General features: G+C 34.1%; 1 protein-coding gene across 2 annotated transcripts in view; it reads right to left on the reverse strand.

Annotated features, from left to right (window-relative positions):
* Positions 1-17,459, reverse strand: part of EPS15 (epidermal growth factor receptor pathway substrate 15) — a 105,379-nt gene that overhangs the window by 66,604 nt on the left and 21,316 nt on the right. For both annotated transcript variants that reach the window (XM_033114557.1, XM_033114558.1), the window contains exons 2-9: positions 16,030-16,071; positions 12,948-13,037; positions 12,004-12,051; positions 8,946-9,041; positions 7,180-7,245; positions 5,906-6,031; positions 3,575-3,634; positions 873-962 (exon numbers count right to left, since the gene is read on the reverse strand). In XM_033114557.1, coding sequence (XP_032970448.1) covers positions 873-962; positions 3,575-3,634; positions 5,906-6,031; positions 7,180-7,245; positions 8,946-9,041; positions 12,004-12,051; positions 12,948-13,037; positions 16,030-16,071 — 618 coding nt within the window. The remainder of the gene's footprint in view (positions 1-872; positions 963-3,574; positions 3,635-5,905; positions 6,032-7,179; positions 7,246-8,945; positions 9,042-12,003; positions 12,052-12,947; positions 13,038-16,029; positions 16,072-17,459) is intronic.

Consider the following 17,459-nt stretch of genomic DNA (forward strand, 5'->3'; position numbering starts at 1 on the left):
AATTCTGAGCAATTCTGCCCCACTAACTACTAACTACAGCAACAATGTATCACTTCCATCACACCCCAATCAAAATGCTGTGGCAAAGAGAAAATTACAGAAGAAAAAATATAGGTCAGTTGAGATGATAGTATTAATAGAGGCCCATTAACTCTCTTTCCTTTTAAGTAATGAGCAAATTCAAGCACAATCAACTCTTGATTTATGAATGACCACATTAACGTGGGTAACTGGGAGAGTCTATATAAACAAAATATTCAGAAATTCTCAATCCCCATTTTTATAGCTTCATCCAGCATTGTTAATTGTAGCCAAAATGGTTGATTTGCGTATCTTGTCATTATTTTCCTTTACTCGACCAGACAAGAACCAGGCTGGAGGAAAAAAGGCCTTGGACAACCCAAAATTGGATCATTTGAACCCAAAGAATCAAGAGTTAACAAGAGATTAAACAAAAAAAAACTCCTATTAACTATGCCAGGCAAGCATGCCAGATTAGCATGGAGCATCTTCTACCTGCAACTTTAATTCAAGGAACATCAAGGCAATGCCAATGAAATGTCCACATGACCTAACTAAATCCAAATGTAGGAGAAGGATTATCTGTTTTCTCTGGGTAATCACTTTATGCAGGTTCAACCAGAGGGAGCTCTAAAGCTTTAATCCCTCTGATTGCTTCTTCTGTCTTCATCAAGCAATCAACTGTTAAATGCCATGCACTTTGTTAAAAAAACAGTCCTTTAACACTGATAAATCTATACCTGTCTTAATGATGCTTTGGTAGGTAAAATTCCTACAGGTGGTAAAGAGTGGTAAGATTCCTTGGCTGGTGATGAAGTGGGGACCAACCACACAGAGCCTGATATACTGACCGTTTTCCTCTTGGAAGGTGGCACCAAGGCTGGAGGCAAGGACATTGGCACAGGTTCTTTCTCCAATGCGCAGTATACCAAAAACATGGCCTTCAAAATAGATGAGCCACGGTCATATATATTGAAAGCATTTAACAACATCCACCCATTCAACTGATTATTATTCAACAATAAAGCATCTTCAAGCTGTCTCAAATCCCCTTTTTAAGAAAGGGGGAAGGAAAAGAGGAGGAAAAGAGGGAGAGAAGGAAGATGAAGAAAAGGAAATAAACCAAAGTTAAGCAACTTTTAGAAAGATACCCTGATTAGCAAAAACACACCCTTCAACTAAAGACCTTGCAATGTCAAAAGCAAAGAACCTTGAGAAAAAACAAATTTTGAAAAGAGCTAATCAACTTAATATATAAAGCTTAGAGTTCCTAGAAATTAACAGAAGAAAAAACAAAATCCAACAGGAAAATGGGAGAAGACTAAGAACAGATTTTATAGGAAAAATAAATACTACAAATGGCCTATCCTTTAACATACAAAAATATGCTCACTTGCACTCACAAGAAAACTGCAAGTTAAAACTATATTAAAATACCATTTTCCCCCTAACTGGCAAAAATCCAATGTTTCATAATGTATTTTGTGAGCTAGACGGAGCAAATATGTACTTTCATACTCTGCTAGAGGCAGCTCAAACCGGTACCAAGTCTATCAAAGGCCAATTGGCAACATCTACCAAATTTGTTTATTTCCCTTTTGGCTCAGCTATCCCACATCTGGAAATCTATCCTCAGACTTACCTGCCTACACAGGAATCACTGTATGAAAAAGGTAACTAATTACAGAATTGCTTATATTAGCACCCAAGTGCTCATGAACAGAAGACTGGTTAAAAAATTATGGTACACCCATACAAGGAAATACTATGAAACAAAACCAAAAAGAGAAAGAGAGAGAGAGAGAGAGGCAGAAACATTTGTATCTTAACTGTCATGGTACCTTCACAGGTATATAAAATTGTCAAAACTCATCAAATTATATATTTAAATTGAGTGCAGTTCATTGTATATAAAGTAGTCCTCAATAAATCTGAACAAGAAAAAAAAAAAAAGAAAATCACGGAGCTCTCTATATGAAAAGATACCCAAAATACACTGTTAAACATGAATAAAGTATTGAACAGGGTGTATACTGTGTTATCTGCTGTGGTAAGGGGGTAATAATTATTTACATTTGTTTATATTTACATTAAGAAATTATAGAAGGATAAACAAAAAACTATAGACTGTCCCAGGATATCCTTTCCATTCTGAATCCAAGGTACCTTCAAGACTTTCAAGAGATGAAAATTTTCCACGACTATTTTCAAGCATATGAAATTACTCAAAGCAACTTGGAACCTCCAAAAAGACTCCAACAACTGAGAGGAAGCTTGAATATTCTTAATTTTTTTCTTCCATAAGAATGACAATTCTCCCTAAAAAGAAGTATGCTTCTAATTCTAAGTTCTGTGGGGCTTTCAAATCAATATTTATTGGACACCTAATATGACAGTGATCCATGGTTTCTGTGATTACTAATACCATTTTACAAATGAAGAAACTGAGGCTAAGAGATGCTAAGTAACTTGTCTGATATGTTTTTAAGAAGTGATAGAGTAAGGTTCAAACCACGATCTTCTGACTACAAAGCTCTTTTTTCCAGATTATCAGCTTTATTAGGAGCACACATTATAATTTTATTAGGAGCTTTATTAGGAGCACACTTTGTAATTTGACAATACCATGCTCTCCTCTACAAACAATAAAACCAACCTTTAACCCATTGGTACCCAAATTGTAGCAGGCATCAGAATTACCTGGATAGCTTGATAAAGCACATATTTCTGGGCCCTGCTTCCCCAGAGTTCTAGAATCCGTAAGTCTGGAGTTGGGCCAACAAATCTGCATTTCTAAGTTCCCAGGTGATGCTGATGCTTTTTGTCCTGGGACCACATTTAACTATTTGACCCAAACCAAGAATTTTCCTCAAGAAAGAGATTAAAAGAATAATGCAAATAAATCTGTGGCAATAAGTTTGAAAGTCAAAAAATGGATAATTCCTTAGCAAAATAGAGAGAGAAAATTTGAACAGACTAATTTCCAAATAAGAGATTATAGGGGGGATTAAAGATTTACCATTAATAATTTCACAGCAGAATTTTATCCGAGCTTTAAGGAAGAGATGAATACAACTCTATTTGGAATTAACTATCCATTTACTAAGGATAACATGTCTTCAGAAAAGATGTCAAAACTCTCTGCCTACATAAATGAGATGAAACTAAAGTGTTCTTTGTGTTCTCCTTTAATGAAATAAATGTGAAAATTTAGGGGTATATTTGAAGTAAAATTATTCCATAGCAGAAGCAGGGACTGAGGTGCCTGGTCAAGCTGGGATACAAAAGATAACACTACTCAGCATCTTTACAGTGCATTATCCAAAGTATATATTCATATGTACCTTAAAGTTGAATAAAATGAAGAACATACATTGCCTATTATCCATTTGTTTAAAACTGTTTATTGATTAGCTACAAATTCTAGGTAAAAATATTCATGCCAACAATCTTGAGGGAATATAGTTTTCCTCGAAGGATGGACCAAAAGGGGAAATTTTCCTTGAGAAAACCATTACAATGTTGAAGATTTTAAGAGCATTAGGCTACTTACAACTGCAAACTCATCTCTGTCAAGCATTCCATCGTGGTCAATATCACTCAACTCCCAAACCTTAAAAAGATTTGAGAAAGATTGATGTTTCATTTCATGTGTTACATGTATACACCAAATACATACATGGGGGTAAAAGTTTCACCTAAACATTACAATATCTATTTCTCTGAGAAATTTCAATTATGCTGATCATTTTAGTATATCACTATTATATTATATGCCCTGTAATATTATTGTAAAAAGAATAATTCTTAATACCAAGTATTTTTTAAAATAGAAATTCCTTTACAAATTTTTTAAAAATATTTTCTTCCTCTCAAGTACGAAAATAATTATACGGGGGCAGCTCAGTTGGTTAGAGCGTGGTGCTCCCAACAACAAGGTTGCCAGTTTGATCCCCACATGGGCCACTGTGAACTGCGCCCTCCACAACTAGATTGAAATAACTACTTGACTTGGAGCTGATGGGTCCTGGAAAAACACACTTAAATAAATAAAAGTTAAAAAAAAAAAAAGACTAATTGTTTAGACAACTACAATGCTCTTTACAAATATCATCTCAGTTAATTCATGCAACAACTCCATGTGGTACTTATCAATCCTGTTCTACACATGAGGCTACAGGACTTATCTAGGATCATGCAACAATTATTGAGCAACAGAATCAGTTTTCAATGTGAAGACTTCCAATGAAGTCCCTTATTGTTTTCCCTACACTATAGAATCTCTAATCAACTAAAAGAAATATGCAATGAACACTGTATTCTGAATCATTAACCAGGTAACGTGCAGGGCTTACAAAGAAAAAATAAAATCTAAAAGGCCCTGGTAGACTTGATCTAAATCTAGAGTAAATTCCATAGCTTTAGACCAGCTATACTACTATGTTAACTCCTTAAAAAGAAGATAGTTCAGTCATCTGACAAAATCTTACTTGGGGCTGGAATCAAAAGTGTGCTGGTGAGAGACAGGAGTGGAGATAAGCAAGTGCCTGGCCATTAAATGCCTTGACTCAAGTTTGGACTTTACCCTAAATGCAATGGGAAGCTACTAAGAGGGTTAGTTTTAAGTAAAAATATAAGGATTATTTTTACATTTTAGAAAACTGACACTGACCACACTGTAGAGAAATGATTAGTGGGAAACAATACTAGAAAATTGGCTTTTAAATTAGTATTTTTTGAGCACCTAATCTACACAACACTGATCCAGTGCTACTACTGCTGGCGGTGTGGTGGTAGTTGATATTATCATGGCAGCTAGCATTCAAATAGATGTATCAAGCACTATGTTAAGTATTTTACATATGTTATCACATTTAATCCCTACAACACAACCCTATAAACTGGGAATCACACTAATTTTAAAGATTAGAAAACTGAGACATGGTTTTCTAATTATTTGCCCAAGGTCACAAAGCTAAGAAGTGGTGCAGCCAGAATTTGACCTGCTACATAGTGTTTGACTATACTACATAGTCTGATTAAAGAAAGAGCTGGAGGTTTATTATGAGTAGATAAGGTTTGAAATATGAAGAGTAGTAGACAGAAATCACCATGGAAACAGCACAAGAGTAGATGGCAGTAAGGAAAACCCACCTGAAATTGGTGATCATGAAATTCCGATGATAACAATTTTTGTAAGACTTTCTCAGTAGTGCATATGCGACCACAGAGAAGATAAGATAGGTAATTAACTTCATTTTAGTTGGATTATCACCAGGAAGGACAGAAGTTAGAAAACATGGTAAACGGTGCTAATGATACCAACATGACAGTGTAGACCACAAGACCCAAGTTGGATGAAGAAAAAAGTATATTCAAGAGATGGGGAAAGTTAAGGAGTCTGATACTTAAAGGTCTTAATGAAGTCAAAGAATTAATCTTGCAAGTATCTAGGAAAGAGATGTAGAAAGACAGGAAGTTCTATTTAGAGAGCAGAACTTATGATTTCAAAGGAACTATTCCTTATGACAAGGCCCCATGATACAGCTATGAAGGAGGTGGCAGGTGTAAAATACTGATGGTCTCTAGAAATTAAGTCAAGGAATTGGAAGATCAGAGGATGTAGCACAAAGAAAAATAGGACCTATTTAAGGGGCTTATAGATACAGCTAATTTCAAATACTCATATTTTAGAGGGAATAACCAAATGAAATAAATTGGCAGTGATTTTATATATATAAAGTCAGAGCACAAAAAAAAAATCCGTAATAACACAACTTCAAAATATGATCTGTACATTTTTTAACAACAAGCTGTAAATGCTCCTGGTAGATAAAAAATTAAAATGCATAAAAATCACATTTAGAATTTAATAGTATCTTACTCTTCCAAGGATATCCACAGGTAACTTAGAGTTGAGCAACACTGGTTTCACTTTATCACCAGACAGAAATCCATTTACTGGGCTTAAACTATCAAAAATTGCATCATATTTGACCTTATCTTCAGACTATAATATAAAAAAGATCACAAGTTAAAACAATAGTGAAAAGGATTTAACTGTAGTTATAAAAATCAAGCCCTCAAAGAACAAAGATTTTTTTTTAAAATCACATTTAAAAAAAACATTTTTCACTTTTATCAAAACATAATAAACAATAATTGAGGTTACTCCACTCAAGAGTTCAGTATCCCCCTCCGTTCCTTTTGTAGCTGAAACACTATCTTTGCATTTCTACTGTTAGGTTAGAATCAAAAGATTTCAGTGATAGAGGGGCTTTGAGAAGAGTACCTAGTCCAACCCTCTCACTTAAACAGATCCACAGCAAGGGAGTAACTTTTATATAAGAACACAGCTAATTAGTGACATTCTATGACTTTCTAAACATGGTGTTAGTAACATTTCAAGCTCAAACAAATTTTAAAAAGAAAATCACTACCATAGGAATAAACATCAAGTTTCTCCCATTTTTCCCAGAGCAAGATTTCTTTTTCTTATCAATAAAATAGAATTTTCTAAAATCCTGTAAAAAAAAGTTACTTGTATAACATTAAAAAAAAATTATCGTTCATAATTTGTCCTGTCAAGGCCAATCCATCTACTTTTTAAAATTAATTATGAGCACACAAGCATACATAGACATACAAACAAAATAGCTTTCTGACAAAACCACACATTTATTAAAGATCATTTGATTTGCTATATTCTATTTTAAAATTATAATTTTAAAAATCAGATAAGATAGCGATAACCAGTGTGATGTCTCCAAATAACTAGAAAGCAAAATACCCATTTCAGAAAAAAATTTCATTAAGAATTTTTGTTTTAGAGGCATAAAAAGAATATCTATTTAAAGAGTTTTCAAGAAATAATACAAGTGGGATAAACTGCTGATTCATCAAATATTTTAGTTAATACAGGATTATGCCATTACCATTTTCAGTTTACACTATAACCAAAATGAGATTAAGCCAATATTAATTGTCACAAAATGATTGACAAATTGTAAGATCCCTCCAAAAATGTCTAGTCCCAGTATTTCCCCAACAGTGAAAAATGAAAGTCTAATGAAGATTACAATATATCTTGGAAGTAGAGAAAGAGGATTATGTGGAAGCAAAGTAGAGGTAAGGAGAGAATTTACAAATTTTACTTACTTTTACTGCCCATGGAAGCTCAGTTGCAGAGGTTCCACTGACTAACAAGGGACTACTGGTATCATGCTAAAAAGGAAAATATAGGACAGGACATCAAGGGTTGAAATCCTCGTATCAATAAACAATGAAGAAAAAGTGGTCTTCGGATTTAAATACATTCATACAAAATGCTGGATCTCAATTTACACAGAACACTATTTTACATTAATTCTATTAGACCTTCATCTAAGTACAAATGAAACAAAAATTGAGTTTGCTGAGTTAGCTGCATAAATGATTGTGGAGCACTAAAACTTGTAAGTATTCTAGAAGAAACCTATTAAACTGAGATAAAGATACCTGAATGTAACAAAAATATTTATGGCCCTGTTAACTGATGACTTTTCCCAACACTATTAAGAAAAGCAGACTGGGACAAGAACTGAACTTAAAAGTTCTAAGTTACAAGTTCGTAAATCTATCAATAGCATGCCTAAGTAATTCTGTTTATCTACTTGTAGAGACAGAAGAATTTGAAAAAATTTTATAATAATATAGTTAGGAAACAAATCCCTATATTAACTTTCTGACTCTATGATTCCATACCTAAACTTAGAAGTGCAGAAAATCCTCAAAACTGAAGTTAAATTCATAATATTCAGACCAAATACTTTTAAAATATTGAATTTAAAGTAGCCATCTTGAAAAAACATAAATTAGAATCCATACTCATACCTTATATCAGGACTAACATAAACGTGAAAAAGGAACCAGGAAAAATTTTTAGTCCTAATAATTCATTTACATAAAAAAACTGCTTTATGGAAAAAAAAATAACCACCAAGTCAAAAGACAAATGACAAAATGGGAAAAAAATATTTGCAACTCATATAGACAAAGAGCTGTTTTCTAAATATATAAAGAGCCTCTGGAAATCAATAAGAAAAAGACCAAAAACCCAAGAAAAGTAAGCAAAGCCCATAAACAGAAATTTTACATAAAGGCAATGGATCATAAGCATGAGAAAAACTATTCAGCCTCATTACATAAAACCAAAAGGATAAATAAAACTACACTTACATTCCATTTGTCACCTATCAAAAACGACAAGGACCCAAAGTTTGACAATGGTATGTTAGCAAAAATGCACTCAACCAATTGCTGGTGGGAGTGTGAATTTAGTACAACCACTCTGGAAGACATGTTGCTATTATATGTGAAAATTACAAATGCACAAACTTTTGAAACAGTAATTCCACTTCTGAGAATTTACACATACAAATACTTTTCTGCACATGGAAAATGATATATATTCAAGGTTATTATTCATTGAAGGATTTTTTAAAATAAAAGATTAGAAACAAGCTAAAAGCCTATCAATAGGAAATTAAATAAATTATGGTAAATAGAAGCAGTGAAATAGTATACAGCTATAAAGAAGAATGAGGAAGCTTTTATGTAATGATACATAAAGATCTCCAAAACATATTAAGTTATTAAAATAAGGTACAGAATCAAAAAAAATAATAATAAGGTACAGAATCATGTGTAGAGTATGCTACAGTTAATATAAAATGAGGAAATGGGTATTTATGTTTATTTAAGTACACATATAATAAGTCTGGAAGGACACAGAAGAAACTAATTAAACAGTAGTAGCCATTAAGAAAGAAAATAAGGTAGTTGGGTGACGGGAGAATTTTTTTTAATACAGTAATTTCAATTTTTAAATCATGTTATCATTTATTTTTAATTAAATAAAATTTAAATTTTAAAGCATTTCTTACAAATCTTGGTGGAGGAACAGCCAGGTTCAAGCTACTCAGTGCAACCTCCAATCCATTCTGGGCACATGCCACAAGACGCAAAGCAACAAAGAATTCCTGAAAAAGAAGAATATGAATAAGAGCATTATCTATCTCCCTATCCATCCATGTATCGATCCATCCATCATCCATCTATCCATCCATCCATCCATCTACACACATACTTATAATTGAAATTACAAAACAATTCATAATTACTCCAAGGTTTTCATGTAACAACAAATGTAACAGCACATTTGCTTGAAAAATGCTTAAAAACTGAGAAGAGATCTATGTACAAAGATATTCCTAACATTATAAACAGCAAAAAAACGTTAATATAAATGGAAAGATATTTAAATAAATTGTGATACATATAGATGGTGGAAATTGAATGAAATTAATAAACATGCTTTAAAGAATATTTAATGTTAAGAAATGCTTTTTATTATTTAAGTGAGAAAAAAATCTAAAAGAAGTCCTAGGAGAAAATAATACCTAAATGTTACCAAAAGTCATCTCTGGATGTAATATTGTAAGTTTTGAAACCAAATCAATCATTCAAGTGACTCAATCATTGCTAATCCAGAAAAGCTACAGAGAATAACTAAACAGCATCTAAAATAATTATATAACTACTTGACTTCAAAATACTTATAAATCTCTCCCAAAGGTCCTTGGATTTTGGGCATTTGAATTCACAGTCCAAAATTTAATAAATAAATGCAAAGCTGCTGAAGCAACTGGTTTTCCACTGCTGTGAATTAAAGTCAGAGGTCTGGGAATAGACAACAAAAGCCTTATTCCAGTTATAACTTGCAACTTGTCAATACTCTCTAGTATAGTTGCTGACACAATCAATCCTTCACTACTTTTCTCAAACCTCCTATTCTCACCTACACCCTTCTTACCTATTTCATAACCGATTCTTAGAAACTTGCACGTTGTCTGCTTTATACAATATCTTGCTTTCACTCACAAATTTCTTGAAAAAATGTTATTTCAAGATCTCTCCTTCTCTTTTGATTCACTCCACAAGTTCCTATGCATTCTGACGTCAACTCCCATCATTAGCTAGACAAACTACTGACTATATTACCACAAATAAGATCCCACCTACCAAATAGAATAGACTCTTAAAAAAGAAACAAAAAAAACCCACCTCATCCTATTGGTTCTTTTGGCAGGCTGGAAAGTCTGATCCTCCCCTGAAGCTCCCCTCCCCTCCATCAACATGGCTTCATAAGGCCCTCTTAGTTCTCCTCTCACCTTAATTCTCTGCTATTAGAGTCAATGCCTCCTCCAACCTTCAAATGCTGGCATCGTAGAATATATTCTAAGTATTCCAACATTAACCCTGTCTCTTCTCATTCTATATGAGATTCAACTTCTCAATTAAGTCCATTCCCACGGTATACATGGGCTCTGAAGTGCAACAGTCCTTCAATAAATTCTAGTTCTACTACGTAAAAGTTGTGAGGCCATGGGCAAGTTAAATAAAACTCTTTCATAAAGGAGGGGCTAATACCTACCTTGCAATGTATTATGAGGAACAAAATAAAAACCATACAATAGGAGGCAAGCACCTACTGTATTTTTGGTACATAGAGACTCAATAAGTATTGGTTTCTTTTTTCTTTCTTTCATATGTTAATTAAAAATCTATTTCTCCAATGCAAACATCAAAGTTTAACTACAGATGCATAAATCCAGCCAACTACATGTAACAAAGACAATTTGAACTCAAGATTCAAAGTCCAGGAATATCAGGAAAGAATTGATTAAATGGTAAACTCATGATGATAGGAACCACATCTGTCATGTTCACCTCTGTATTTCCAAAGCCTAGCTCAAAACAGGTATTCAACAAATATTTGCTGACTGAGTGCAGAGCATCCTGGGTGCCCAAAGGAATTTAGCACTCCTGTGTCTCCACTGTACCAAAATGGCCCTTCTGCCCAGGCACTCCAATGGGGACTACAATCTAGCCCTGGAATCTTAATTAAGAGACTGGGTGTTCTGAACCGCTTATCAATTTTTTTCCCATCCCTTTTCTGAGTTTGATCCTGCTTCAGCTATCCCCAAAGGGTGGGAATTAGCTTTGAGTAGCAATGCTCAACCAATGTATCAGCATGTAGCAAGCTCTGAACTCAATCCTATAGAATTCGGAAATCCATCCCCAACAAGCAGAACTTCAATGTACACTAATGGTGTCCAACACACGCAACCATTTTCACATATGTCTGGTCTCAGGTTTGCATCTAGCCTGTAAACCATTTTTAGTGTATATGTCATTGGTAAGACCTAGAGCAGAATACTCAAGTTTGATTAGCCAAGAATTTACTTTCAAATGTACAAGGCGACACCATCTTAACACTTAACTAATAAAATCTACGTTTATTTATAAACCCTGTACATGTAAGAAATTTAATTGATAAGATACAAAGAGCAAAATCTCTCTGAAAGACTCAAAAAAAAATTCCATGCTATTGCATGATACGTCCCCAAAAATTCTTATGTAGAAATCCTAACCCCCAAAGATGATGGTATTAGGAGGTAGAGCCTTTGGGAGACACTTAAGCCATCAGGGTGGAGTCCTCATGAATGGGATGTGTGTCTTATAAAGGAGGCTCTAGAGAGCTCCCTATCACCTTCTACTATGTGCAGATACAAGAAGTCTGCAATTACCTGAACATGCTGGCACCCTCATCTCAGACTTCCAGCCTCTAGAACTATGAGCAATACATTTCTGTTTAGAAGCCACCCAGTCTAATAATGGTATTTTGTTATAGCAGCCTGAACAGACTAAGACACTCCAGGAGAACAATGTCACCAAATTAACACTATCCTTTGAGAATGAGTAACTTTAGTGTCTACTGATTAGAAATATTTTCATTGTTATGACACTTGCCCTTGCAAAACTTTAATGTTGGTTAAAAAAAAAAAAAAGCAATTCTTAGTTTAAAAATACAAAAAACTGCTGGCTATTTTTTATTCTGAATCACTCAAAAAATTTTTCATATGAATCTCTGAATCTTACTTGTTTGTTCAGGATACCTTTGCCATCTGTGTCAGCTAAATCCCAAATCTGAAATTTAGAAGAAAAAAAAAAGTATCAATTTGTATTTTAAACAAAAATAATCTTAAAGATAAATTAAATCCCTGCCATTTATAACCTCAGGCTCTTTGGTAATCAGATTTCAGATTCATAGAATTAAGCAGACAGAAACCTTAAAGATCATTTAGTGCAACCCTAAACATAGACATGAAGGCCCAGGGAAGTTAAGTGACTTACTCAAGAGCATTTAAGGAATCAGAGAAAGAACTGAAACCAGGTTCTAACTTCCAGTCCAACGCCTTTTACATTAACTCCAAGTCTAACACTCTTTTTACTAAAATATACTACCTTGATTTTAGATCTTTCGTAAAATGATATTCTTTCTTATGGGCAAGTTGAAATGGTTCATGTTTATTGTTTAATAATTAAGTTATTAATGATAATATTTAAGGGTTTTGAATACATATCAATATCATGTATAAGGATTCACCAAGAGAGCAACCAGGAGAGGGACTTTCCACCTCTTTGTGCTCTTTCCTAAGCATCTCATCCCCCACTCTATTCACTACACATCAAACACACTTAGAGACAGTTATAATAGAGGAAGTAGGGATACAGCCAACTCTCTGAGTGGGTGGCAAGGTTCTCAACTTGTACTGCTTCTCCCCACAATACCCAAATGTACTATTACTTCCTCAATTCATCCTACTAAAATATAACTTGTTTTCTAAAAATGTGAAAAACACCTTTACTTTTCAAGACGGTAAATCACTATACCACCAATTTCCTCCATCTCATTACTGTAACTGCTTCCATGACTCAGTTCTAACTTCTAAGCTTCTTGATAGTATCTTTCTGAATTTGCATACAATTTATGTACACTACTGAATATTCATTATAATCTAGTTATAATGAACAAATACTACCTTCCCAAGTATCAGGTCTGGAAGCCCTGATTTTTTCAGGAAAGCAGCAGCATCAGAAGCCAATACTCTTCCAGTATTGCCCGTATCAACCTGAAAAGATACAAACTGTAAGCTGACAACAAACACAAAGACAAAATTACCATCATTTTCCCGCCTTTCTTACTGTGTTTTGGGAACTGGCTTTTTCAAAAGGGAATGGGAATCCTCTGACTCAACCAAGGCCATGCAATATATGGAAAGCCATGTGAGTAGAATACCATCTAAACAGCACTGGCAATTTACAAAGTGTTTTTCATGACAAATGAGAGAAGCTCAGAGGAAGTAGAGCAAAATTAGTGGAGTCATAACATCAACACATATCTCAGACTCCAAGTTTTCTATAGCTGCCATTTAAATTCCAATAGGAAGAAAAGGGGCAGCACTTCCTGGAGAAATCTGTTGACAAATGAAAACAGCTGCTTATGTTATATGCAGATGTTTTTCAAACATCTTTAATCATTAACTTCTGCTTTTATACTTACTCTTAGAAACTGCAACTCTTTATTAAAAAACCAAAGCAGATCTAAAACCAGCAGTGATTCCACAATAAACTTCAACTTTTTAAAAACTTAAGCTTCTAAAGCACATTAAAGGAAACATCATTTTAACTAAAGGGGACTTTCCTTTAAGACAGAATGAGGTCACCAAGAACAGAAAAACAGTTCAAAAAAATAATGACTCTTACTTTTGTAAAGATTTCCTAAAATTCTATTTGTAAAAATGAAAAGTAAATTTTAAAAAGTTATGGGAAAGATAACATGGTATTAGGATATTGGTGAGCTAGCTGTTTTTCCAATTTAGTTAAAAGATTATGCTTGATGTAAACATATACAGAGCATTCCAGACAGGCCAATCCTGGCAAAGAAGCAAAAGAGAAACCCTTTCTTTCAAGTGCTAGAACACGGGATAAACAAATCAGGCACTCAGCAAAAAAGAAAGAATTGCCCAATCCAAATTTGGAGCAACAAGGAAGTAGTACAAAGGGGTTGGGAAATCTGCCTCTGGAATTCTCCAGACTCCTTTTCTTTCCTCCCTCCCTGAGCAGGGTGTGGGGGGGGAAGAACAGCTACCCCCAACATAGTCTAAGTATAGAGGCACTCGGGACACAATCAAACTCTTATGAAATATTTATGTACTGTATTCTAATAAAGAATTTTATTATTTTCCATTCTTTTGGTTACTATAACAAATTAAACACAATCCTTTAGTCAATGTTATCTATAGGCAGTTTCTGTCTACTCTGATGTTTGCCTAAAGGCTCTGCCATAAGCTACCAGCTAGAATTGTCATCTACGAAGAGTCTCAGAGCCTCACGTAAAGGACTATACCCCTACTCTGAATTTTTAACACTTCATAATACAGACTTTTGGGTAAAGACTTCTCAACTGACATCATTCAGACAACTTTCAGACTGCTTGGTGGACTAAGTCAGAATTTCCGTAACTCTTTGCAGTCCAGAAGTAGATATATTTCATGAAAGCAGACTTCTGATCCAAGATGCAGGAGAATAAGAATTAATTACACAAGACTGAATGAACTGTTGAGGAAAATTTAATTATGGTTATTTACTTGGAATATTGTTGATATTATTTCTAGTATTCTTTTTTGTAATGGATATGTGGGAAAGCCCTTTTTCTTCTTACATCATCTCTAACCCTCAGTTTAGTAGGCTCTGTGTTTGTAAAGTGAATGAAATAGTTTCCAATGGTATCTGATTCTCAATGACTCTTCAGAATTAAAAAACAAATCCTTTAACTAAATGACCTTACTTTTTGTGGTAATACAGTTATTATTACATAGGTTAAATAACAATTTGATCTCCTTTTTATCAGGATGTCATTGAGTAAATTGATTGTACAAAACAATGTCATGTTTGAGAATGACTTTTTTATTCAGACAGAACAAGCCACTATTAAGGAACAAGGATTGACTTTATGTGTAGCCAATGTCTACAAAGCCCTCCCCAAAAAAACCTGCAAATCAGTCTCTCAGATAGTAAAGCAAGGTCACTTAGCAGGCTAGGAAACTTAGCAGATATGGGAAACCTCATGATAAGATAAAGTCACTCAAATTTATATTTACTGCATCCGGGAAGGGAGGCAGGGAATTCTAAGGTTTGGATCCTAGCCTCAAGATAGAGGAAAAGAGGCTTTAAAAAGTACAATCTGAAATTCTTTAGAAATTTCAGGCAGAAATTAATTCTCTGGACTTAGAAGTTGTTAAGTAGTGAGTATATGGTTGTAGATTTGCAAGTCACACCCAAGAAGACCTACAATGGTTTATTAATACTTGCTGCAACTATGTAGATAGCCAGCTCAAATATAATGAGACCAGCCTTTTCTGTGATGATCACAGGTGAGAAGATTATTAGGAATAAATTATCCAGTATTAGTAAATGGGCAAATGAGAATGTTTACACCCACAGATCAGGAGATTGTCTGATCTATTATGGTATGCACCCTTGACTGACTTTCTATCAACTGGGCTACTTTATACTCTGTAGGAGTACAGGTTATAGAAAACTAATAGCAATGCAAATGATTCCTGTCCATACCAATGAAATGAATTTTGTCTCTATATAAATGTAACTCATAGTCTCATTTTTACATTTTACTAGTTCTCCCAGTAATTAATGAGTTGAATAAAATCCTTGACACATGCTCATTTTACATTTGTATTAGAGTCATGGTTTTAACTCTGTAAATATTAAACTTGAATAAGTCTTAAAAACAACATAAAAGTCATTTCCATTTGGCTTATAAATTAATTTGGATATTTGTATCTGGATGACTATATCTAATGTTATATGGATTTTTTAAAGATAGGTATTTGAGACAATTAAGTTTTTGGGCTTAATTATCTTTCCTTCATTTTTCTGAGAGCTTGTCAAAAGCATTAAGTACTAAAAGCAGAAGGCTAAAGCACAAGAAACTGAAAACAAGACATGTCAAATTTATCCAGTTGGCTAGTAATCTGCATGTATACGGTCAAGGTTTGAAAGTATATTTTATGTTCAATCCAGGAAGACAAACAAATATCTTACCTGTCTATAGTACTTTTCATATACAGGATTCCCACTTGATAACTAAAATAAATAAATAATTGGAAATTAAATGCTATTCAATAACTTCTATTAATATATTTACATTCATTCAATAGATAATTGAAAAATAAAGATGAATAGGATTAAAATATCTTTGACTTCAAAAAGTTTGGTTTTGTTTCTTTTGAGGGGAGTAGGTGGGAGTGAATAAAAGCAGCCCCATAGATTACTAAGAATCAAGTACAAGAAATAAAACAAGAATTAGAAAATTGCTTTTGACATCAGAACTCTTTTCCTCATGCAAAATTTTACCCAGAAACCCAACATATAACAAATTAGGGGTGAAATGCTTTGGTTAGAGACAGTTTAAAGTCCCAAAACGCCTTAAGCATTCATCCTCTATCCAAGTGCCCAAAGTAGCTATGAATTCAATTCAAAAAGCACTTTAATAAAATAAAATGAATACATAAACGCATGTACAAAAAGATGACACTGATATCACCCGATCTGAAATGCTTGTAGGCAGGGAGTGCTATTCAATTCATACCCCAGTTCAAAGGGTTCCTTGGTCAGTTGATGAACAGATGTACTATCTCATCATAAAAGCAGTTCACGAGTATCAGTGTTTGAAGGCTCAGGTTCACCTATACAATAATACGTAAGAGTGTTCTGGAACAAGGAAGGGACTCCACGAAGGCTTCATGGGGGGATATCAGTGCAGAAATCTGAAGTATGAGTTGAGGGAGAGGGTGATTCTATACAGAGGTAACAGCATGCACAAAGGCATGCATGAGACAGAAAGCTGTGTTACGTAGAAAAGTCACAAGGAATTCTAAATGGTGATAGGGAGTGGAGATAAGACTGAAGTTCTGTGGAAGACATCTTAGGAAAGGCTTCATCTGCCATGGTAAAAGTAAAGAAAATGAGGATGGAAAAGGGGACAAATTCAAGAGTTACTAATTTAGTTCTAGGAGATTATTTACGTGACGAGGAAAAGTAGAATGGAATGCAGAGGGCTACTTAGGAAATAATTTTAATGGCCCAGTGAAGAAGCTAAACACTGGAAATAGCAGAAAAGAAGGATATGCTTTGAAGAAAAGTTTATAAGGTGGACTGGAAAGGGCTTATTAAGTAGATGAGTTGGCAGGGGAGGCTTAGAAAATACAAAGATAAACGGGAAAAAATCTTCAAGCATCAAGGTTGGGCCTATAGCCTTAATGGGTACAAACTGGATTAAAAAACCAATATTCACTGAGTGCCTACTTTGAGAGCACATTATGCTAAGTGCTTTATAAACACTTAATCCTTGTGAGCCACATATTATCATCTTAGTTTGCAAATGAAACCTAGTGTGAAGGTTAATTTTATGTGTCAATTTGGCTAGGCTATAGTACCCAGTTGTTTGGTCAAACACCAGTCTAAATGTTACT

The sequence above is a fragment of the Rhinolophus ferrumequinum genome, chromosome 9 (genome assembly GCF_004115265.2).
Source record: "Rhinolophus ferrumequinum isolate MPI-CBG mRhiFer1 chromosome 9, mRhiFer1_v1.p, whole genome shotgun sequence".
Lineage (NCBI taxonomy): Eukaryota > Metazoa > Chordata > Mammalia > Chiroptera > Rhinolophidae > Rhinolophus > Rhinolophus ferrumequinum.